Source organism: Plodia interpunctella, chromosome 11 (assembly GCF_027563975.2).
Source record: "Plodia interpunctella isolate USDA-ARS_2022_Savannah chromosome 11, ilPloInte3.2, whole genome shotgun sequence".
In the NCBI taxonomy this organism is placed as follows: domain Eukaryota; kingdom Metazoa; phylum Arthropoda; class Insecta; order Lepidoptera; family Pyralidae; genus Plodia; species Plodia interpunctella.
This window is the reverse complement of record NC_071304.1, coordinates 1,685,509-1,709,623: the sequence shown is the minus strand read 5'-3', so window position 1 is coordinate 1,709,623 and position 24,115 is coordinate 1,685,509. Positions and strand designations below refer to the sequence as shown.

At 34.8% G+C, this 24,115-nt stretch overlaps 5 protein-coding genes across 6 annotated transcripts; 3 read left to right on the top strand and 2 right to left on the bottom strand.

Annotated features, from left to right (window-relative positions):
* Positions 1-2,449: 2,449 nt before the first annotated feature.
* Positions 2,450-4,472, bottom strand: LOC128673888 (uncharacterized). The gene is made up of 4 exons (XM_053752042.2): positions 4,307-4,472; positions 3,612-3,730; positions 3,144-3,298; positions 2,450-2,665 (listed from the first exon to the last, which is right to left on the bottom strand). The coding sequence occupies exons 1-4, from the start codon at positions 4,428-4,430 to the stop codon at positions 2,497-2,499; spliced, it is 567 nt and encodes a 188-aa protein (XP_053608017.1). The 5' UTR covers positions 4,431-4,472; the 3' UTR covers positions 2,450-2,496.
* Positions 4,473-6,165: 1,693 nt separating this feature from the next.
* On the top strand, positions 6,166-13,639 carry LOC128673906 (leucine-rich repeat protein SHOC-2-like). Its single transcript, XM_053752073.2, has 7 exons — positions 6,166-6,507; positions 6,603-6,782; positions 6,899-7,037; positions 7,214-7,314; positions 7,999-9,271; positions 9,374-9,471; positions 10,157-13,639. Exons 5-7 carry the CDS (start codon positions 8,193-8,195, stop codon positions 10,432-10,434), a joined length of 1,455 nt encoding a protein of 484 aa, XP_053608048.1. The 5' UTR covers positions 6,166-6,507; positions 6,603-6,782; positions 6,899-7,037; positions 7,214-7,314; positions 7,999-8,192; the 3' UTR covers positions 10,435-13,639.
* LOC128673910 (uncharacterized protein) lies at positions 13,433-15,118 on the bottom strand. 2 transcript variants are annotated; one of them, XM_053752077.1, is made up of 4 exons: positions 14,911-15,118; positions 14,574-14,830; positions 14,347-14,389; positions 13,433-13,638 (listed from the first exon to the last, which is right to left on the bottom strand). In XM_053752077.1, exons 1-4 carry the CDS (start codon positions 15,101-15,103, stop codon positions 13,622-13,624), a joined length of 510 nt encoding a protein of 169 aa, XP_053608052.1. In that variant the 5' UTR covers positions 15,104-15,118; the 3' UTR covers positions 13,433-13,621. The 2 variants fall into 2 exon arrangements, with proteins under 2 accessions (XP_053608052.1, XP_053608051.1); XM_053752076.2 differs by having other exon boundaries at positions 14,192-14,389; positions 14,911-15,068.
* A 238-nt stretch (positions 15,119-15,356) lies between these two features.
* Positions 15,357-24,017, top strand: Echs1 (Enoyl-CoA hydratase, short chain 1). The gene is made up of 6 exons (XM_053752075.1): positions 15,357-15,554; positions 17,460-17,636; positions 17,933-18,081; positions 18,851-19,055; positions 23,155-23,342; positions 23,818-24,017. Exons 1-6 carry the CDS (start codon positions 15,452-15,454, stop codon positions 23,881-23,883), a joined length of 888 nt encoding a protein of 295 aa, XP_053608050.1. The 5' UTR covers positions 15,357-15,451; the 3' UTR covers positions 23,884-24,017.
* On the top strand, positions 20,242-22,851 carry LOC135309819 (uncharacterized). Its single transcript, XM_064436251.1, has one exon. It carries the CDS (start codon positions 20,702-20,704, stop codon positions 22,607-22,609), a length of 1,908 nt encoding a protein of 635 aa, XP_064292321.1. The 5' UTR covers positions 20,242-20,701; the 3' UTR covers positions 22,610-22,851.
* Positions 24,018-24,115: the final 98 nt, after the last annotated feature.

Genomic DNA, 24,115 nt, shown 5'->3' with positions numbered 1-24,115 from the left:
TTCAGGACACAAAGTACCGCTTAAGCTATTCAAAGTTATATTCATTGAATAGTCTGAAGTATATTTGTAACCTTAAATTTTCTGAGCTTAAAACAAATTTAAAAAATATCTCATAGAAAGAAATTTATATGAAATTGAGGATTTCCATAAGTGATTTAAAATAAGTTTGTTTCTTATTGACAAGTTTACTTTGTGAGGCTTGTAAGTTTGTGATGTCCTTCGTATTTAATTTTTTTTTCAATGAATATGTAATATATAACACATAATTATATTTTGTTTCTTAATTTTTTTTTTATTGGAATTAATAAGCACCTATTATCAGACACAAATTGTTGTTAAATCAATAAATTGAAAAGCTGTTGATTAACTAATGATTATCTCGTAACAATACATATATTTTTGAAGATATTAAAAATACATGTACGAAATAGGATGGAGCTAATTAGAAACCTATATACCTATTTATATTGGCTAATCTATAGTGTGTCATGGATAAGACCACAGATCTCGGAAAATTGAAAACACACATAGTTCATCAATCAATTTGTGTTCGCAGCACATCGCCCTGAGAAATCTAGACTTCTAGCGCCACACAATATCAATCACCGATACAGACTAAAAAACAGCCGTTCTGTCATTGTGACATTTGTAGTTACATAGCAACAGCGAGGTATGCGTCAAGGATTACAGGGTTCCCTTCGCTTTTTAAAAGAATTTCTAAAATTATATTAATTACTTACCTATATACAATTTTGATTTATGTTTGTTTTTTTTACCATAACAAATCTGCTGGACTGACTTATATGAAATTTGGTGAACGGGTAGGAGGAAACTTTTTATAACACATACTAACGGTACTTTTTGTGTCAAAACTTCTGCAAAAGCGAATCCACGGAGTGTATACACTTTACATATCTATACACATATACATACTTTTAACTAAATAACGTATCTTATAGTATCGAAATAACATTAACTGAAGTTCTAAGCTATAAAAATCTATTAAATACATAAGAATCTGTGTTGTAAGATTACTTTACTATAACGTTTCAAATGCTGTTGCTTAAAAAAGACACAATGTTAAATCACAAAAAGAATTTTTTTTCATTTTTTTAAGGAATAATATTTTATTCGCTACCCATTGCAACTAAGTAATGTACGGAACTCCAAGTGCGTTACTAACTCGCACGCATTCAGTTTTTCTTCCCGCCCACATAAGGACATGGCAAAGTCCCACGGGCGCAGGCGCCGGCGTTGTAATCCAGGCACCCGGGATTCCTGGCTACCACATGTGATACCCACTTAGTACAGTACCGTTGCCGGATAGTTTCCCAGCTCAGATTCATTTTTACTTTGGCCGTCCTATTAAAAAATTATAAACGTGTTTTTTACGTAGGCATACAAGTATATTCCATTTTCTATGTTTAGTCCAAATTGCTGCGGAAGAATTGAGAAAATCAAGGTACTTAATTTGGGTTAAGTAAACGGACATGCTCCAAATTCAGGTAAAGCAAAAACTGCCGTACCATCTTTACAAACTTGTATTCAGTTTCACCTGTCCCGATGTCTATAATCAAATTTTGCAAGTTAGTTTTCTCCTACTCCCAATTATTGACCTACAGAATTGAAATTTCCCACGTCGCTTCAGTTTCCATGACAATACATTACTATGATAAGCATGACCTGATGGTGCAGCCCGGGTCGGCTCCAAACGAGGGAACTCCTCTACCATTTAGAGCACGGACATGGGTTTTTTATCAGACGTTAAATGCCATAAGATCTCTCTGATGACAAAAAAGATGTTGATAGCCGCTTACGGTCATGTAATGTTCCTAAGTTACAAATTCCTTCTTGTGCATCTCGGACCTTTGCTCTCTCATTCTCTGTGCGTGCTGCGAAACTGTGGAACAGTCTTCCTCTTGAAATAAAGGTGGCTCCCTCACTTGCCTCTTTTAAATCCCAGCTGAAGGGACACTTTTAACAGGCCTCAGATATTTGAGTGTTATAATTAATTATTTATATTAGTATTTATATATGGTTTTATTATATTTTTATTATTTTGTTTTTGTACTTATTGTGTGTAGTTTTAAAGTATACTTATTTAAGTTTTCATTGCTTGTTGATACTTGATGTTTCGTGTACTTCTTTTTTCTTCACTTTGCACGTTTATCTTACGCTACCTTACTTTGTGTGTTGAATTTTTTCCTTTCAAATACTTGGTTGACTGGAAGAAATCCCTTTCTGGGATAAGTCCGCCTTTGTACGCGTTCTTTCTTTATTTCACTGCTTTCTTTGTATGTGTTTTCTTCGTGCAATAAAGAGTTTACAAACAAACAAAAAGAACTTGTGACAATAGAGAAAAACTTATTTTCTGAAACCATTACGGCGTATTTTCGTGTCCCTAATTAGGAACCACGGGATAGATATAGAACATTGATTAAAACGAACATTGTTAAACTAAAAATATATTAATTAAAACTACATAAAGACTGAAAATCACTTATAGAATAAGTTCCCTTCACCACCCCATAGCCGGCGTCCTCCATATCCGATCAGCTCTTGACGAAGGGAGTTATACTTCTTGAAGAAGAGCTTCTTAAGGATCCTCTTCCTCCGCTTGTCTTCCTTCAGACACGACTCTAGCTTGTCCATGCAGACGTCTTCTCTGTTAACATTGGTGGAATGAAATATCGAAGCTATGAGCAAATCGTAGGAATTTAGCTTCACTATCAGTACATATATATACTTATATAGTACTAGATGTTGCCCGGGACTTCGCTCCCGTGAGAATTTTGAGATAAAATATAGCCTATAGCAATCTTGGATAATGTACCTTTCCAATGGTGAAAGAATTTTTGAAATCGGTTCGGTAGTTTCGGAGATTACCCGCCTCAAACTAGACCTTTAAAATTACCCAACTGATTTTGATGCGGGCTTTTTCTAGATAGTGTGAATCCGACCGAAGGTAGATGTATAATTTATTATGGTTTTACCGAACGACGCCCGGTCGGGTCGGTTGTTTATTTATAAATAAATTTTGGGATTCCGAATCCCGTTCAAGTCCTGAATGTTTGTCAACTTAAGTTCAACTTTTAAGATATTTTTCTGAGACCATTTCCACGAAAAAAATAATTAACACATACTTATAGTTCTGGTCGAGGAGCAGCTTGGCAGGCTCTGTCTTGGTGAACTTGTCCGGGAGACGTGAGCCCGGCGGAAGTTTCGCGAGCTCTTTCATTATGCCCATTATCGTGTTCTCCAGTTGTGCCAGTTTGGACACCATCAGTCTCTTTATTACCTGTGGAAAGGAAAGTAATCATACTGTCCACACTTGCAAACTAATATTATAAACAGAAAATATTTGTATATTTGTTTGTAATGAATAAAATCAAAGTACTGAGCTTGTTTTGATGCAATTTGGCACAGATGCAGACGAAACCCTCAGGAGTAACATAAACAATTTTATTAATACGGTTATACCCGAGCTACGCCAGGGGGACCTCAGTTTCTCTAGCCAATTTTGTCGAAAGTCAGAATAGACCCAAGGTCACAAGCTTTATCTGTCTCCACATATTTTATGCTACGATTAAATATTACTAAAAAGAACTAACCTTTCCACATCTGTTGCCGGTCTTGCAAGGCGTCCTGAACTTCTTGCCGAGGTCCATCGTGGGCATGTTCTGGATGGCAGCGATCACGTTCGAAAGAGTTCCCGTTTGAGTCTTATCAACTGAATAATAACATTTAAATCAGTACATACATACACTCATCGGTGGAAATAAATAGGTATGCTATGTTTTTTGTTTGTATCTGGAACATGTAATTACGAAATTTAACAGTGAAAACTTGTAAATGGCTTTACAGTTATTTATGTTAGTGCTTATAAACTTGTTCAATAGCTGTAAGTTTTCTTAAGAAATAAATAAATCTGTATAATCTAATAATCTATATACAGAAAAGAGTCACCGACGCTTTGTTGCTGAGGATGAAACCAAAAAAATAAACAAATAATTGCGATTTCCACTATTTAAAAAAAGTTCCAAATTGGAAACTCAAAGAAAAAATCGATTCGATATCATAATCATCGCTTTCTTAAAAAGTATATTTTATTATATTAAATTACATAAAAGCAAAGATAACTCTACTCGGGTTACTGGAGTTCAGTCCTGACTCTTACCATCAGGCAAACCCAGATTGCACTATAAAAAAATAATCCAGCGCACAAATTCCCTACAACAAACCTGTGTGAAACATAATCTTTGCTAAGTAATTATAACTTTTAATTACTTCAATCAGTTATACCTACTCATTTTGCTTTTTCCTCTGTTCCGTTTCTCATTTTTAGCCTCATCAGAAGCCGCGGTAACTACATATACTAACGAACTAAAGACGACCACCACACAAATAAACCAACATTTCTTTGCAATCATTCTGTCAAGTCTGGCACTGAATACGGCTGTGTGGAAAGGAAAATTTAATGTGCTTGTATTTTCTCCAAAGTTTGATAAACAGGACTCATAAAGTATACAAGTAGCTACTAAGCGTTGATTACGTCAGTTCATGTTTATTAAAACAGTTGATAAGGACGGAAAGGCAGTGTATTAATGTGGTAACAAATTTTATGTAGACGATGGATCACGTGTTTCATTACAAATCCCGAAATAATTGTTTTGCAAGATTTTTCGTATTTTTGTAATATATTAAATAAAATAAAGAAATAAATAAATATATTAGGACAAATCACACAGATTGAGCTAGCCCCAAAGTAAGTTCGAGACTTGTGTTATGGGATAGGTACTAACTCAACGATACTATATTTTATAACAAATACATACCTATATAGATAAACATCCAAGACCCGACCGGGAATCGAACCCGGGACCTCTCGGTTCAGAGGCAAGCACTTTACCACTGCGCCACCGAGGAGCTGTCCAATTATTTCCTTGTAAGAATAAGGATATATAGAATTTTCAATCACAGAGAACTGTGATATGAGAATTCTATCTGTATGTTACTCTTTCACGCAAAATTTACTGGACGACGTATTGTTATGAAATTTGGTACACGGGTAGATAAATTATAACCTGGAATACGACATAGGGTACCTTTTATCCCGAAATTCCCACGGGAGCGAAGCAACGGGGTGAAGCTAGTATTATAAATGCGAAAGTTTGTGAGGATGTGTGTATGTATGTTTGTTTGTTACTCTTTCACGCAGGACCGATTGTTATGAAATGTGATACAAGGGTAGAATATAAGCTGGAATAACACATAGCATAATTTTTATCCCGATATTCCCAAGGGAGCGAGATCCCGGGGCGCAGTGGATATTTTATAATGCGACCAGATTACTGCCGTAGGAAACATAGGGGAAAATATATCAAAGCATTAAGTACTTAAATGTACTGATTGTTTTCAGTACAGTATCCTTCTTGTTGTTGTCCAGTCGGAATGGCTAATAATGGAGTCGGCACTCCATACTATCCGCGAAGGTTCCCCAAACTTTGTCAGATTATATATATATATATAAATATAAGCACAGACAACAACACATCATAAACTCAAACGCAACATACATCTTTTTTTTCCAACAACACTCGATCACAATACTCAATAGGAAGTATAGTAATACTTCCACACTAGTTACTACATTTATCCCGCCAGAGTACAGCACTGTATGTTAGGTACACAAAAATTATGCTATGTCAATTAAAAATGTTTATTTTAGAATACTTTTTTAATCCTATCATTATGTAACCATTCGTTTGTGAAAATATACAACAGTGTTGCATATTCGGGTGCCGAAATAATGGGAAGCAAAGCAAGAAAGCATTTTCCAAAAGATAAAACTTCGAAAACTATGGGAAACCGTCACATGCTGCAAAATTTTCGAGCCAGTAAACGGTCAAAAATACTCAAAAATATGCTATAATATATATATATATATATATATATATATATATATATATATATATATATATATATATATATATATATATATATATATATATATATATATATATATATATATATATATATATATATATATATATATATATAAATATAAGCACAGACAACAACACATCATAAACTCAAACGCAACATACATCTTTTTTTTCCAACAACACTCGATCACAATACTCAATAGGAAGTATAGTAATACTTCCACACTAGTTACTACATTTATCCCGCCAGAGTACAGCACTGTATGTTAGGTACACAAAAATTATGCTATGTCAATTAAAAATGTTTATTTTAGAATACTTTTTTAATCCTATCATTATGTAACCATTCGTTTGTGAAAATATACAACAGTGTTGCATATTCGGGTGCCGAAATAATGGGAAGCAAAGCAAGAAAGCATTTTCCAAAAGATAAAACTTCGAAAACTATGGGAAACCGTCACATGCTGCAAAATTTTCGAGCCAGTAAACGGTCAAAAATACTCAAAAATATGCTCGGAACACTTCACACCTAACGACTTATGAAAATATGGACTTCATAAAGGTAAGGCTTTCAGTCAAAATTCTATTTTATCAGTTTATCACCACAGTTGACCAAATAATGCAGAACATAACATAAAATGGTGTCATTATTTTCAGAACCAGTTAACCGCCCTTCTATTTTCACATGGTCTAAAACCGAAGTCTTAAAAGTGTACTCAAAGGCGACAATGAGCTGCTAAACGTGAAGCTAAAAATCAAATAATATGTGTCCTCGTATAAAACCCTATAGACGGTTTTTTGTGTTTATCAAAGTGAACTGATGGTCGAAAATAATAGGTATATATATCCCAATCCAACAAATAGTACAATGTGATATCAATAGTGTTCAAAAATTATAATAAAGGCAATGGACTTGAATCATTTAGCAAATTCTTCTTTGTATTTTGAACCAGGGACCGGACCGCTATCCCTTTCACGGGTTTTGAAGGGGTTTTTGGAATGGGTTTGCTTTCGAAGGCCGTTCGGTGCTGTAACCCGTTCAATTTGCTTTGGTAAGCGCTATATCAACGACTACAAAACCCTTTCTTTGAGGTAAGTCATACGAAGGGGTTACCCGTTCAGGTAGTAGGCTAATTTATGCTTTAAGCTCAGGCCATACGGTCTTAATTTGAACATATTAGAATGCACAATAAATACCTACTAAGCGCGTGCGGTACAGCGGTGCGTTATTATTTACACGATTCAATGTGTCGTTTTGTGTCTTTTAGGCTCTTCACACACGGAGCTACGCAAATTTGCATAGGAGCGGGGTGTGATGAAAACTACACCCCTTTCCCCCCGCAGGCATTGAAGGGGAAAGCCAAACAGGGTAAGCGCTATAACGAACGGGTTACCCCTTCGAACGAGTTAGCCATATCATATGGGAAATCTTTTGGAAGGGTTAGCCTCACCATATGAGATAGTCATTGGATTGGGTTAGCCATTGAACAGGTTACACAAGAATATGGGAAAGTTTTTCAAAGGATTAAGCAAACGAACGGCTTGTCCGTCCGTGATCCCTGTTTGAACAATTCTTTTCAGAACACTTTGTGTTCTGAAAGCCTATTCAATCATCCACTAAATCCTTCCTTTTTCCTTTAAATTCCTTCCTTTCCTTCGCACCGCGATTGGGTAGAAGGTATTTTTGGTCGTAAATCTGCAACAATATTGAAAATTGGCGGCCTCCATTGGCAATGTTTGTATAGCTTAGTTGTACCAGTAGTGTCATCTGCGCTGAGCTTTGCGTAATATCCCCTATTGAGAATTGATAGTCGTTCAATGGGCCTATCGATCAGTAATGGCAACACTGAAAATGACAAGACAAGGGAAACTATGACAATGATATATGCCAAAATTGGTAAATAATATAGTGGAAAAACAATAGATTTTTTGTGGCAAAGTGTCTTGTAGGTTATATTAATTTATTTGCGATGATTACTATGATGTTGACGGTTGCCTTTAGAAACCGTAACCAGGTCAGAAATACGGAACTAAGATAGAACTTTGTTTACAGACTGTAGGGTTTGTATTACAAAGTGACAACAAGCTATCCACAGAATACTTTATATGAGGCTACCGAACGACTATAAAAAATAAAACCGCATACCTATGTGGTACCGTATTATTAAAACAATTTCGATATTAAAATTACTGATTGATGTCCACGTTATTTAATTTTATTGATTCAGTACAAATTTTGTGGACTAAATGGAGACAACCGACGGCAAACCAAATAGTAAGAAAAATAGACATTGTAATGGAATCGCCAAGAAAATTGACACAACCTTTCTACAATGGGCAGAACATATCACAGATATTGATATAAGTAACAAAAATTTGAAGTGTTTGCCAGACAACGTTCAATTTCCACCAAATGTGTATAATCTGAATTTATCTCATAACTTATTTATTGAAGTACCTAATGTTGTATTGAAACTTGATAAACTGAAGAATTTAGATCTGTCTTACAACAATATAACATATTTCGATGACACTCCCAGTTTCTGCCATACTATTGAAACACTCAACCTAGCATACAACCATTTAGCTAGTCCTCCGTATTGGATTTGGGTGAATTCCCCAAAAAATCTAGTTGAATTGAACTTGAATTGTAACATAAACATAACTGAATCATTGGTTAACATTTACCTTGACGAGTTCTTGAAATATTCAGTTAAAGCAAAAACTATTAAAATCGCAAATTGCCAGCTTCGAAATTATGTAGAAATCCTGAGTACATTTACAGGAGTGAAATCACTAGAAGTCGGCATCTCTAGTATAAGCAGCTTCTCAAACAGACTTGAAGAAGTACCATGCATAGGTTTAGATAAATGTTGTGATATAGAAAGGCTGAATCTTAGTAACACTCAGATATTTAATATTAAGAAAAACATAGATATATTTAAAAACCTTGTTGAAATCAATCTATCAATGAATGACATAGGGGAGCTACCTCAAGAATTTTGTAACTTAGAGAAGTTGGAAATATGTGTTTTGTCTTTCAATCGTTTACTATATTTACCTGAAGAGATTTTCAAGCTGAAGAAGTTGAGGCAGCTACACTTAGATAATAATGAGCTTTGTGTGTTGCCAGAGAGTGTATTTGAATGTGAGAGTCTTAAATATGTTGACTTGTACAATAATGGTCTTTATGAAGTACCTGAAGTAATTTTAAATGTTAATGAGTTGGATTTGGCACAGAATTTCTTTGATGAACCAGAGGACGAAGAGTATTTACAAAAGAAAGAAATTATCAGAATAAATGCCACGGACCGATATAATGGAAGGTGTGTTAATTTTATTAGCATTCTCTGTAAAATGAAAAGAATGTTATATTCTAAGATATTATAATTTAAAAAATGTACAATATTTTATATACATAATTTCAGGAAAGTAGAACAAGAGAGACCTGACAGTGAACATTCTTATTGTAGCACTGATGATGATGAGGAATTCCTAAAGAGCATAGAAGAAAATAAAGCCAAAGGTAAATTAATTTGCTTCAATGTACTTAACATTCACACTACATGTATATTTATATCATAAATGTATCAAGAAAAATCATCATATCCATAAATTTCATAGGACGACAAAATTGTGAAAGTTGAGAAGAAAACCTTAAGGTAGGTTAAATTACGGCGCCTAAAAAAGGCACCATATAAACACTTTCGGCGCCGTTTTTTCGCGGCATACCAGCGCTGGCACCGAATAGAATACGCGCCTATTTTTTTGGCGCCAGTGATCTAGTGCCCGTGTCTTTCGCTGTCCCTTTTTAAATATTATTTTTATATTGACTAAAAATGGCGCCGAAAGTGGTTATATGGTGGCTTTTTTTAGGCGGCTGAAAATAGTCTCCATCTATACCATGAAAACGCTAAAGATTAATTGGAGAAAAACTAATTTTGAAGTCATTATTTAAATCCATTAGATATGACAATTGACGAGAAAAAGTGCCTGTGAAGGCCTAATTTCTGAATAAATGATTTGAAATTTGAATTTGATATTCAAAGCAAAGTGTGAACTTAGCCAATTACATTCAATTCATATAAGTTTGAATTTAGGCCTCTATCTAATTAGCCTTCCAGGGTTTGAAAAAAAATCAGAAATGTTTGAGAACTGTGAATAGTGTATATGAAGTCCATACAATAACAGAATTATGTTTTAATTCCCAGACTGCCAACAATATGATCCTCCAAGCTCCCCTGAAGATTGGGACTCGGACGAATACTGGGTGCCTTGCTTCACCCTTGTCTTGCCCCACTGTGCCTCCCCACCTGTCTCACCATGGATGTACTATATCAAGCAGAAAATGGCTGAAGGAAACTTCTGTCCAGTCGATGCCCATACAGAGCCGATTATGGAATTGGTGAAATATCAGAATAAATGTAATCCCAAGGTGTGTGTGGAGGAAGAAGGGCAATTTGATGACTATTCTGATGATGACAGCTGATACTTTATGATTATACTCGATTATATAACAGCAGCAAAACTATACTCCATCTATACTTATAATAAAACTGTAACTGGACTATGTCTGTACATAGGAGATATTTACGAAAAATAAATAGGAGAGGACTATTTAGGATCAATAGAAGCCAAAACTATTTTTTTTAGATTTTTTGTCTGTCTGTCTGTATGTTTGTACGCGCATCACACGAAATCTACTGAACGGATCTGGAAATGTGGCCTGGATTAGATAGATTAGATTTCGACATACAATGTAGCCTATATTCTAATATAGGCTACATTGTATCCCGAAATTCTATCCCGAAAGGTGAGAAATAGGGAGTAGAAGTTAATATTAAACTTTTGTTATCTTTGAAGTGAGACACGTACAATTTTAGATTTACGTTCATCTTTAGGTTGAAGTTTCAAAAACAAGTTTGTTATTATTTATTGTAAGTATTCATTTCAAAAATTTTAGTTAAAAATTCTATAAAAATACGGACAATTAGTTTTACTACGTGATAATAGATGGCGCCACATGTGAACTCATAAAATTGAAAATAAAATCGTCAAATATATAATAATTATAGTTCCCATTAAATTGTATTTTTGTTAGAAAAAAATACAGTTTATTTTACTCTCGCCATCGAACTTTCACCATTGAATATAGAAGCTGACTCGCTTCAATTTTAATCTGATACAAGATGGCGCCACAAGGTAATAAAAAAATTAATGTCGATTCGAATGTCCGCCGGGAAATTATATTTATCAAACTCGAAATACGTACACACATAGGAGCTTTTGGATTTTCAATACGAATAAAACAATACCTTTTTCTTTTGCCTTAAAGGTATCAAAACTATCCCTTCTCGAAAACGATCGACGACGATCGATTTGACTACCTCGGTGGCGCAGTGGTAAAGTTCTTGCCTCTGAACCGAGAGGTCCCGGATTCGATCCCCGGTCGGGTCATGATGTAAAATGATCTTTTTCTGATAGGCCCGGGTCTTGGATGTTTATCTATATATTTATTTGTTATAAAATATAGTATCGTTGAGTTAGTATCCCATAACACAAGTCTAGAACTTACTTTGGGGCTAGCACAATCTGAGTGATTTGTCCTAATATATTTATTTATTTTTTATCTAATTGTTAGTGCAAGTCTTTAAAAAAGTAAAGGTACGCCCGCCATACTGGCCAGTAAGAGTGCAAAAACATGATACAACAGAACAGATATATACAGATCATAGATGTCAATTATTGATGTTGTCAAAGAGTTTCAGTCCTAACATTAACCCAATGTATACAGATAGATCAGTTGCAAAACCTAGCCATGACAAGTTGCCGAAGATTAATATACCAACCTTCACTGGAAAGTACACTGTTGTTCTTGTTGTCACTATGATTCATAATAATAAGTTGTTAGACAATGTTCAAAGGCTACATTATCTACAAGGATGCTTAAGTGGCGAAGCAGAGCAACTTGTTCGACATATTCCAGTGTCAGAGTCGAACTACGATTTCTGTTGGCAAAAACTCGAAAAACGATACAATAATAAGAAATATTGATGTCATAACATTTTAAAAAGATTATTGTCAGAGTTTTTTCAGCATACTGAAAAATTAATTCCAAAAATTCTTTTTTCTCGTCAGCCCATAAAATAGACTATCCGTATGAAAAATAATTCACCAGCTCAAACTCCTGAGCTTTAGTAAAGACTGGTACAAATCTTCCAAGGAATTTTTTCGCTGATCCTTTTTTTTAGGTGTCTCTGCAGTGTCGACAAATTGATACCATATTTCTTGGCAACTGCATTTACTGATGTTTTTTTTAGATTCCTCCATTGCCAATTTCATTGTTTTCTCGTCCCATGATGCATTTCTTGGTTTTCTTCTATATTTGTTGACCATCTAAAAAGTACGTTTGTTTGGTACTTTGTACCTCTTCACACTTTATTTACTTAACAAATCTTGAAATTTCACATATCAGTCGCATGAGTACGAGAAAGGGCAACTGAAAAGTATTATTCCTGTGGAATTTGCTAGGAATTACTCTGCAAAATTGCATTGCTTTATTTATCCATTCATACAGTCATGGATACAGATCAAGGCACTTCTAGCTTCCAGCCCAATAATTAGCATTAATTTTTCATTGGGAAACATAGAAGGTTGCAGAAGTACATCTGAAACGGTCATGCTTTAGGGTTTCATCTCTTAAATTAAATGTTACCGTGGGAAATGTACGCGGGCGAAGCCGCGGGCAAAAGCTAGTTTGTTAATAAAACAATCTTGATATAACTTTTTCTATTAAAATCAATATATTGGTACTTTTATAAAATTAATTTAATTATATTAATAATGAATGATGTAATTAGTTATTTTTAATTATATTTCGATAGACATTGTAAAATTGTGTGCATTTACATAAACAAACGGGGCATAGACACATTGTTTTTTTCTTTATACATTGTCTATTTCCATAAAATTTACCGTGAATTTGTTATGAATGTGAATATGTTGTTAAGTTTGTAATCATGATCTACCTTAGGACATTGGTGGATTTAGAATTAATAGAATTAGTAGACGGAGATAGAGACCAAAATTGCCATCTATAAAACAATTTAAGGCTGGTGCACAGAAAATGCATAATGCAGCACTCATCATCACACAATGTATGCAAGGTTGCATTCACATACTGCATTTGGTCTGCACTGACCTTTAGTAAATAAGCAAATGGAACAAATAACCTTAGAGCCATGCCTCATTGCTACGTTACGCTCTGTTGCGACGTTACAACTCCGTCGTGCTTTGTAAACTATAGAAATATAGTTTATGACATTGATGTGTATTGATTTACTTCGAAACTCCATGATCTTCTGTGTTGATCCGTCAATGAGCGACAACATGACGGAAGACGACGGAGCGCAACGGATCAATGGGGAATGGCTCCTAGTTGTATTTACTGAATGATATTTGCATGCCTGACAAAAAAAAGTCTAAAATAAAAAATCAATAATTTTATTGAACAACCTATCAATAAACATGTGAAAATATAATAGTAGTTTATATTATCACTGCAGTAGTAATGACAATCATAGAAGAATGAGTACTTATCTAAAAATACTTGATTATTTCATATAACATTCAGTGTCCTCTTCATTTCCTCCATGATTGCCTTGTCAATTGTATTCCTATTTTCTCTTGTTACCTGTAAAATATTTATATAAATTATGTATTATTTGTAAATGACTTAAACATTTCTTGTATCTGTATTCAATTCAGGACATATTTTTATATTTTTTTTGTGATGCTTTGCATTCAACACATTTTTGGAAAAAATACAGAATTGAAGACATTGACAACATTGCTTTTTTTTTAATTATAAAGAGAAATGTTTATTTTTTGTTTGTAATTAATAAACTCAAAAACTACCAGGCCGATATTAATAAAATTTTGGCACAGCGATAGACGAAAAGTTCAGAATATACATTTGAAACTTTTTATAGATATATATGGCATCAAAAAGGAAGTAAACGAATGTTACTCCAGCAGAAAATGTTTTTTCCATTTAAAAAAGAAACTTTGACAGGCACAAATGTTTTATACCGGGCACATAGATAGCTGATTGGGCACTAATTACAGGCTCTATTCATATTTCTGTAGTAGATACTTTCTAGCTGGAGTAACACACACACGCTCTAAAGCTCACTTTCCAACAAACATTATTTTAGATTGGAACATATTATGTTCAAATGCTTTACCACAAAAACTTTGGCATTCTTGTGGTTCCTTATGGCTTCAATAACAGCATCACTCTTTCTCATTGGTATACTGGCTAAAACAACACTGTTTGATGTGTCACTGAAAATATCTTTAATTTTAGTTTTGAATAATTGACTGTAGAACTCCATTTTACCGATTTCATCAATCACCAACAAATGTGGACTGCATGTGTTAACCTAGAAACAACATCAAATTTAAAAATTAAACCACAAATTAATTCTCTATTCTACATCACACAAAAGTATGAAACTATAGAAACGTGTAGATTAGAAACATTAAACAATCTCTAATAAAACAGATCCCTTAGTTATTGCAGCCAGCAAACATGAATTTAAATGAAAAAATAAACTTCAAAAATACCTTTTCTAATGATGGCAAGGCTAAATTCTCAAATTCTTGTATTGTGACTCCATACTTTCCAACTCTGTGCTTCACAGGGCTATTCAAAAGGGATTCTTCTCGTGCTAATCTCCCTCTGTCTCCATCTAAAGTGACCACGTCAAACCCTTCTCTAACTCTGTTCCTCCTAACTTCTTCAGTGTAAAAACCAGATGTAGAAATTCCTGTTTCCCGCAAGCAAGACGCTATTTTCTTCGTCAATGTAGTCTTTCCTACGCCTGAAAAGCTTTTTATGAAAGTTATCGAGTCAAATTAAATTACGAGTTTTTAAATTATATTTTCACCTAGGATACCTAACCAGGATCTCCCGTGAGGATGAAGTACTTGAACTTTGTGTTAGCCATCTTAGTTATATTTTTTATTCGAACGAAACACTGCAAAAATTTTATATAAACTCTAACTTCGTTGATGGTTCTAAGCTGCCGGCCGCTGCTCTTTAATCTGTTCTCTAAGACCAAAACAAAAATAAACACAGCTGACGGTGCTGACATTGACAGACAATGACAGGCTGCATTCGTAAGAGGATTTTTAAAATTTTTACTTGGAATATTGTATGTAATAAATAGCTGTACCAATATATTTAATTACCTACCAATTTTATCTATTTTTGTACTTAATACGTATGTACATACCTGAAGTAACTAAATATATCATATTTCTTAAATGTGCTATTACAAATTTCGCTTTTTGGAATGAATCTTTACTTGTTATTGTTATCACTTTACGTCATTTTATTATCAACGCTGCCTGCCGGTTTCAAAGTTCACTTCTTTACCAAGTTGCTTTTTACGAAACCAGTTGACAAATCTGCTTTGAATCTTCTCTAGAAACTTTATAAAATGGCTTCGGCGTCGTATATCATTCGTTTATTAGGAAAGAACGTTCTCAACGGCCGTCTTACAACAGCTGCTAATACCAAATTAGTGAAATTTTACAGTGCTGGTAAATATAATTTTCTTTCTGAATTATTATTAATTTACCGTGATAAGCTTGCCTTGCAATTAAAATTATATATTTTAAAATCATGATTATGTGGTGGCTAAACGCATCTATTCGGGGTCGGGATTTTGTAACAATTTAATTTTAGTGTTACTCTGAAGTCGGAATATGCAAAGCGTGGAATGTCTCAAGATAATCACAAATACCGTCAAACAGATTGACATGACTGAATGTGCAGTGAGGACATATAAGGATACAGATACCATTAATATACTTAATTGTATTGTATTGAGCTTCTCTCTTGTGTTTCTCAAAATCCTGTAGTGTACCAATTTTCTCCACTCGGGTCTCTTTGCAGCAAAGGTTTCCCAATGTGAAGTGTCAATTTTGCATCTTTTTTTGTCTCTTCTGAACATTTTGGATGTGAAGCACTGGAAAACTGGTACCTTGTGCCTGCTTGTATATATTACATATTGTATATATTACAATTAATTATTGAGGTACTAATCAGTGGTACTTATGAATGATATTATGATGACCGATGGGACTGACATGTCTTGTAGACAAAATGCCCTTAATTAATAAAGATAACTTCGGTGTTCATTTCTAAATTATCAAATGTAAGTTATATACAGTGAAATATATATTTTTTATGAATAATTCTAGTATATATTACATATTATAACAACAAAGCCACTAAAAGGTATCAGTTCAGTATGTGCCATGATGCGGGTCATGACACTGATTATCAGTGATACCAAATAATGTTAAGTAACATCAGAAATAAAAAAAATTACAATAATTTATTTCAGATGCACAGATATATTAGAAAATTGTGTTCAGATGCTACTTTTGACAAAAGAAACAAATTATTTGCAATAAATTTTAGTTCACAATCACAATTTAAATCAAATTGAATATTCAAAATTGAAAAAATAATTGTAAAATTTAATTTAAAATGGCATGTCGGTTTTTTAAAGATTCATTTAATTGGCTTATAGGCCAATCCTAGAAACCTATTTGAATTAGTTTTACATCACATTATTCTAAACAATGATAGCATATCACTTAATCAGTGAAATCATCTAAATGTTACATAAGTGAATAGTTGTACTGAAATTTAAATTAATTAATTTCGGTGATATGACAAATAATAGAGGTGTGGGGTCTTATCATCCTCTACTGATAACAAAGTCTTGTAACATTGACCAAGAATATGAGATAACATTTCGAATCTTAAGTCACACATTGATAAAATATTACATGTAATTCTTGAGAAGATATTATCAGAATTTTTTAAAATAGTTTATTATTATTTCTACTAAGTAACTAAATGAATTATGTTTACACAAATCTCTGTTCTGCAGTCAAAGAAACTGTTATACATATAGGTTGAGCCACGATATACCCATTGTGTCACAGTGTCTACGCGCATGCGCTGTGACGACGAGTTCGCGCCTGCGCGATGTTTCTTTTCTTTAAAAAACAAATGCTGTCATCGACTCGATTTTTTAGCTGTTGGCATTTTAAATCTATTGCTCGTGATTTACCAGCCCTAAATAAACAATCTTTGTCAAATACTGAGTATATATTATTTACCAGCCCTAAATAAACAATTTTTGTCAAATACCGAGTATAATTATTTATAATATATACTCAGACAAGATCCTACAGTTTGGTCCTTCGAGCTGGATAATTCTATCAACTAATTATTTTATTATATAACTAATTATTAACAGTTTGTAATTTTTTGCCAATAAACTTTGTTTCTTTCTTTCTTAGCTTGAACTGTTTCTGTGTTCATACATATGTATAGACAGACAACTATATGAAACAAGCCTAAACATTGTGAGAAAAATAATCACTGCATGTCTATTAAAATAACACATTGATATCTCAAATCCACAGCACCCACATACGAGAACATCAAGATCGATGTGGTTGGCACCAAGAAGAACATTGGGCTGATCCAGCTCAATCGGCCTAAAGCCCTGAACGCCCTCTGCAATCCGCTGTTCGTGGAGCTCGGCAAAGCTGTAGTGGACTTCGACAATGATAACAGCATTGCTGCTATTATAATCACCGGTGATCCTTACATATTATTTAAACATAGTCCACTGCCGCGTCTGTCTGTCTGTCTGTTCGCGATTTTATTTTTAATTTATAATGTTATTTTGTAAGATAATTTAAGTAATTCAATAAATTTCATATTATTAAAAAAACAATCTTTGTAACACCCAAATAAGTAAATTGCATTGGACAGCTTGCAAATAAGCATGAAATTTCACATCAATGGCATAATATTCAAATAAACATTTCTATTTATTTACCTAACTATCTATTATTATAACTATTACAACTATCTATTGTAATAATTGCAGGCAATGAGAAAGCGTTCGCGGCGGGCGCTGACATCAAGGAGATGCAGAACAACACGTACAGCAACAACCAGAAACAGGGATTCCTCCGCGAGTGGGAGGACGTCAGCAACTGCGGGAAACCCGTCATCGCTGCTGTCAACGGATTTGCGGTTAGTATTTATTTATTTTTTATATTATTTAATTTAGGATGATATACATCATTTATTGACGTCAAAAAATTACTTAAACTGTCTACTGCCTATTACGGCACTAGTGGTTTAAGTTGGCTATATACTATCGGGCAAACTTTGTCGTGTGCGGCATACATTGCTGGTTTTTCATTGCGTGAAATAAAAGCTCTCATACAAACGCAATACGTATTAAAGATTTTTAGTTAGACCATCATCAACTGAGAAAATCGCATCAAATGTCATCCTTAAGGTTTTTACGTTTTGCGCGAACAAACATAGCCCACTTACAGTTTTATTATATGTATATAGATAAAGAGATAAGTGAACGCGCGTTTTCTTAAAAATATTTAAACAAAAATACAATAATATTTATTCAAATTCAAATTCAAAATTCTTTATTCAATTTAGGATGATATACTTCACTTATTGACGTCTAAAAAATTATTTAAATTAAGTCTACTGCCGGCTTCCAAAGCGCAGGTGAAGAAGAAGCGGCGCAACAAACTTCACCGCAGCCTTTTCTCCAAGGACGTCAATTAACAAATATAGATCTTATACATATATTAAAAATTAGGAGGACGAATTTACATCATTATTAAAAATGTCAAAATTTGAATAAATAAATAAAATAAAAGTTGTATTTCCAATAAAATTATTGAAAACGAACCAAAAATGAACTGATAAACAAAGTATAGCGTTGAGTTTTCCACTGTGAATGGGCGTTGAGCGTAGACGTGTTGTGTCCTAGCTGGGCGGTGGGTGCGAGCTGGCAATGTTGTGCGACATAATCTACGCGGGGGAGAAGGCCAAGTTCGGTCAGCCGGAGATCAACATCGGCACGATCCCCGGCGCGGGCGGCACGCAGCGGCTGCCGCGCTACGTCGGCAAGTCCAAGGCGATGGAGATCGTGCTCACCGGCAACTTCATTGATGCGCACGAGGCCGAGAAAATGGGTATGTTGATATTGTAACACTAGTTGTTCGCCGCGAAATTACACAAACAAATTTTCTGTGTTCATACATATGTATAGACAGACAACTATATGAAACAAGCCTAAACATTGTGAGAAAAATAATCACTGCATGTCTATTAAAATAACACATTGATATCTCAAATCCACAGCACCCACATACGAGAACATCAAGATCGATGTGGTTGGCACCAAGAAGAACATTGGGCTGATCCAGCTCAATCGGCCTAATTTATTTATTTTTTATATTATTTAATTTAGGATGATATACATCATTTATTGACGTCAAAAAATTACTTAAACTGTCTACTGCCTATTACGGCACTAGTGGAAAGAAATTACACAAACAAATTTTTGATGAGTTTTTACAAAATTCCGTATATCTCAAAAACTACTTAACCCGTTTTGTTGCCCCGCGAACTTGAAAATTCTATTGACAGATCCTACGCACCATACGAATTTCATCAAAATCAGACCAACACGGTTCGAAAGTTATTGCGTACACGTATTGTGTACAAACATACATACAAAAAAAAAATAATTTGCCCAAGGATGAATCTCCGAGCGTTTAGACCGCTGCGACCGCGCCGTCATTAAGTTCCGTCAATTTTCCTGGGGCAGGAATCATTTCCAAAATCAATCATTCATAAAATTTACATTGACCACAGTACAGATTAATGATTTTAAAGTCGGATAGTAAAACCATCTTTGTTAAAATTTGAAAAATTGTTAATGACGCGCAGCCACAGCGTTCGAAACTCTCGGAGATTCACCCCCAAGATGATTTGTAGACTTCGCTCGCTTCGCTTACTCGGTCAATCATGGTCTGTCATCTGGCATCATGTCATTCCTCTTGGCACCACCTTTCATATTATATTCTTTCCTCAAATTAGCCTGGGTGAGATTGCAACAGCGATAAGGCCGCCTGTTGTAAACCTATCTCGTAGTCTTGTTCAAATTTGTATTTTATATCTTATTTTTGGTGCAATAAAGTGTTTTACTTACCTACTTGTAATAAAAGTAGCTTTTTCCCTCTGCTTCGCTCGCGACAATTTCCCACGACGGCCTACCCATATAAATTTGTTCCTCGACACTTTTACTAGATTCCTAAATCTTTATGTAAGGTGGGTGACCCAAATAAAGCCTATGTCCAAAAAAGGCCTAGTTTTTAAATTTCCCGCTTTACGATTTCAAATGACCGCCAAATGTTTGTAGAAGTGTGCATGTACATTAACTAACGCATACAAGCACAGCAAGGGGCCGGTGCCGCGAGCGTGTTGGAACCTGCAGTCGAAAACAACCACGACGCGGAGCGCACGCTTGTTTTTATAAAATTCTGGAAGAGTAAACAGTAAGTATTTCTATTTTTACTCGTACACGGTGTGCTGTGTTTTGTCTATAGGTTAATTATAAGTTAAGCCATCTCCTCACATAAGTCAAAAAGTTGTAATATGGGTGTATTCCGTATAATTGTTGTTTTATTATACCATATGTTATGCCCTAATAAAGCCTATAAAAAAAATGTATAGGCCTTATTACGGTACAGGTACAGGCCTTATTAGGAAACTGTTTAATGTCAATTAGAAAAGTATCACAGTACAATAGTAAACCCTTGTTTTCAGTAACATCATGGAAAACGAATCACCAGCTACTACCACAAAGAAAAAAAGGGCTCAGTGGACTTCGCAACAGATGGAAAACGCTGTAAAAATGGTAGAAAGGGGTATATTATCTACATATGCTGCTGCAGCTAGATACAACATCCCAAGAAGAACCCTACGCAACCATCTAAAGAGTGGTTCGACTACACGAAAACTAGGTCGGTCGACTATATTGACTACAGAACAAGAAGCTGGACTTGTCAGAAGAATAATTCGTTTGGCTGATGTTGGAGTACCGATGACTTCAAAAATGTTGCGCGTACAGGCTTTCTCATTCTGTAAAATTAAGAAAATTCCAAACACTTTCAATGATGCCAAAAATGCAGCGGGGAAAAAATGGTTGAGATTATTCCTCAAACGACACCCTGAATTAGCACGTCGTAAAGCACAGATGATGAATCCAGCTCGTGCTCAAAAACTAAATAAAGATATTGTTAGAGATCACTTTTCCAAATACAAAAGCGTGCTGGATAAACTTGGAATGGAACATAAACCTGAAAGCATTTACAACATTGATGAGAAAAATTGTCGCATATCTTTGCACCATCAGCAGGAAGTTCTGACAGCCAAAGGGAGAAAGAGAGTTCATCAAATAGCGAATGAGCATGCTGAAAGTGTGACTGTGGTAGGCTGCGGAAATGCTATAGGATCGGCTATTCCGCCAATGATACTATTTAAAGGCAAGCGACTAAAGCCAGAATACCAAGATAATTTACCACCAGGATCTCTGGTGAAGATGACGCCAAAAGGAAGTATGACAACAGAAACATTCATAGAGTTTATTAATCATTTGAATAAATACAGAACATCAGGGCCATGTCTCCTTATATTTGATGGTGCAAAATGCCACTTGGACTTTACTATTGTCGAGGAAGCTGAGAAATGTGGCATCACTTTATATTGTCTTCCGTCAAATACCACTCACGAATTACAGCCCATGGATAAATCCGTTTATCGTTCTTTTGAGCACCATTGGGACCAAGAGTTGATTAAATACGTCAGTCAGCATCCCGAACGAACCGTTAACAAGACAAGCTTCAATGTTATTCTCTCACAAGTATGGCCGAAATGTATGACTATTACCAATATCTCGAATGGGTTTCGCGCTACAGGGTTGTATCCATATAACCCAGATGCTGTACCTGAAGAGGCGTTTGCGCCCTCTGCGTTGTCAGAACTTCCAATACCTACAAACAGTGAGAATATGGCTGTCTTATCCGATGAAGCAAGACAAACGGGAGAACAAGAGATTTCAACTGCAAATGTGGAAGATTCAGATGGCTCAGGCACAGATACTGAAAATTTGCCACTGTCCTTGCTCTTTAAAAATAACCTGAATGCTGAAACTCCACATAAGATAGACAATCAATCCACCACGTGTGAAATTCATGAATTTTTACCAACTCCTAAGTTTAAAGTTAAAGCGACTGCTCCACGCAAGAAGTCTCTGAATTACAGGGCTCAAGAGGTAACAAAAGATTTGTTTGGTGACAAAGCTACGAATTCCACACCACAGACTACTGTACCATCGTCAAGAGCAGAAGCTGTTCCGGGCACTTCTTCAATGATAATGATTGACACAAAGACACCAAAATCAACGTCAGTCACTGGCCGTACATCTGCACAAACTGCAGTCGCTGCAACGAGGACCGCTTCTTTGACAGCAGATAAGCTTACGGGATCAAAACCAAAACGTCACGATAAGAAATCTTCTTGGTACTGTCCAGCTTGTAAAGAAGATCGAGTTGATGATATGCGACAATGTCTTACTTGTGGCGTTTGGTATCATGAGCTGTGTGTTGGACTCACATCAACTGATAAAATATTTTACTGTTCTGGAGATTGTTTAAAAAAAAAGTTGAAAAAGGCTGATTAATTAAGTACTTTTACATGATGAGAAACTCGTTAAGTCTGATCTAAAATGACCAAAAGTAATTAATAGGATCTCATTAGATTTAATACAAGTATTGATAATGTTTTGTATTAATTAAGAAGTTGAATGCTCACTTGTTTTAATAAGGCTTTATTAAGACACAGGGTTCCCAATAAGGCCAAAGTGACTTTTTAGATATTTATGTTCACAAAAGTGTGATTTTCGTTTTTAAAGCAATTTTGTTTCATTTATTACAAAGTTTAATCAATAAATATAAGTTTTTCAAATAACCAGTGCGTTTTTATTATAAACCTGCTAGTTAAGAAATAAAAAAAATAAGGTAGGCCTTATTTGGTGACCTTACCTTATATATTGTTTTATTAGCTGTTTAAGTCCCACTGCTGGACAAAAGCCTCCCCTAACTTCCTCCACGCATTCCTATCCTTTGTGTTCTCTTGCTATTCTTTGTCGAATGTTTTGATGTCATCCGACCATCTCGTCCTGTGCCACGATTATATTGATTATATTTTTTATATTCTACTTCACAGGTCTAGTCAGTAGAGTATTCCCCGCGGACAAACTCCTGGAAGAAACCATCAAATTGGCGGAAAGAATCGGAACCCACTCTCCCTTGATCGTGAAGATGGCTAAACAAGCCGTCAACCAGGCCTACGAGACGAACCTGAAGGCTGGCCTACAGTTTGAGAAGTCGATCTTCTATGGAACCTTCGCTACTGTGAGTTCTTTTTTCTCATTCATCATGCATTTCTAGAAAAAGTTTCGACTCAAGAGTTCAACACCTATTTATTTCAATAGAACAAAAATATTATTATTATAAATGACATACTTAGACAAAAAAATATCTTAACATTATCGTCTTGACACAAAAAGGTAAATCCAGGTTAGCTTCAAAATAATTTTAATTTCACTTGGATTTGTTTAATGTTATTCCCTTATGGATACCTATAATTTGATTTTGTGTTTCTTGCAAATCTTTTTGTTATATGAAAAAACGTAATTAATTAAAACAGATCAGTTACCCCTATTAAAACTCTCAGACGAGCTAACTAGGTTGGACCGACAAAAAGAGATGCATAAAAAAGAAAGAGAAGTAGGATGAAAGCATGGCGGATTTCCTTTTCTATAAAATACGTGCGTCCCATTCTGTTGGTAGGATCTGTACTCATCTATAACAATTGTTTTCATTGCAGGAGGACCGCAAAGAGGGCATGACAGCATTTGTAGAGAAGAGGCCACCCAACTTCAAGAACGAATAGTATTTTCCCAATAATCACTCAACTGAATTTATATAAAACTTAGTTAAGGAAAAGTGCAATCAGAATTTATTCCAATTTTTATACCAACTGTTTTAACATTTTTACTCATTTAATTATACTGTTATTTTCTTGTATTTGTGTTTTGTTTCTGTATGACATAGAACTCCACCCTACCCACAGATATTAGAACAGTGTAATGTTCTTATATCTATACCCCACCCCATCTGAAAGG

Bases quoted from the DNA above. Each gene is read 5' to 3' on its own strand.
- LOC128673888 (XM_053752042.2), bottom strand. From the start codon at position 4,430: ATGATTGCAAAGAAATGTTGGTTTATTTGTGTGGTGGTCGTCTTTAGT. The intron at 3,731-4,306 runs GTAGGTATAACT...GTTATTATTCAG, and splicing joins CAGAGGAAAAAGCAAAATGA to TTGATAAGACTCAAACGGGA. The intron at 3,299-3,611 runs GTTAGTTCTTTT...TCCTTTCCACAG, and splicing joins CCGGCAACAGATGTGGAAAG to GTAATAAAGAGACTGATGGT.
- LOC128673906 (XM_053752073.2), top strand. From the start codon at position 8,193: ATGGAGACAACCGACGGCAAACCAAATAGTAAGAAAAATAGACATTGT. The intron at 9,272-9,373 runs GTGTGTTAATTT...ACATAATTTCAG, and splicing joins ACGGACCGATATAATGGAAG to GAAAGTAGAACAAGAGAGAC. The intron at 9,472-10,156 runs GTAAATTAATTT...TTTAATTCCCAG, and splicing joins AGAAGAAAATAAAGCCAAAG to ACTGCCAACAATATGATCCT.
- LOC128673910 (XM_053752076.2), bottom strand. From the start codon at position 14,956: ATGGCTAACACAAAGTTCAAGTACTTCATCCTCACGGGAGATCCTG. The intron at 14,831-14,910 runs GTTAGGTATCCT...AAAGCTTTTCAG, and splicing joins CATCCTCACGGGAGATCCTG to GCGTAGGAAAGACTACATTG. The intron at 14,390-14,573 runs GTATTTTTGAAG...TGTTGTTTCTAG, and splicing joins CCTTGCCATCATTAGAAAAG to GTTAACACATGCAGTCCACA.
- Echs1 (XM_053752075.1), top strand. From the start codon at position 15,452: ATGGCTTCGGCGTCGTATATCATTCGTTTATTAGGAAAGAACGTTCTC. The intron at 19,056-23,154 runs GTATGTTGATAT...TCTACTTCACAG, and splicing joins GCACGAGGCCGAGAAAATGG to GTCTAGTCAGTAGAGTATTC. The intron at 23,343-23,817 runs GTGAGTTCTTTT...TTTTCATTGCAG, and splicing joins TCTATGGAACCTTCGCTACT to GAGGACCGCAAAGAGGGCAT.
- LOC135309819 (XM_064436251.1), top strand. From the start codon at position 20,702: ATGGAAAACGAATCACCAGCTACTACCACAAAGAAAAAAAGGGCTCAG.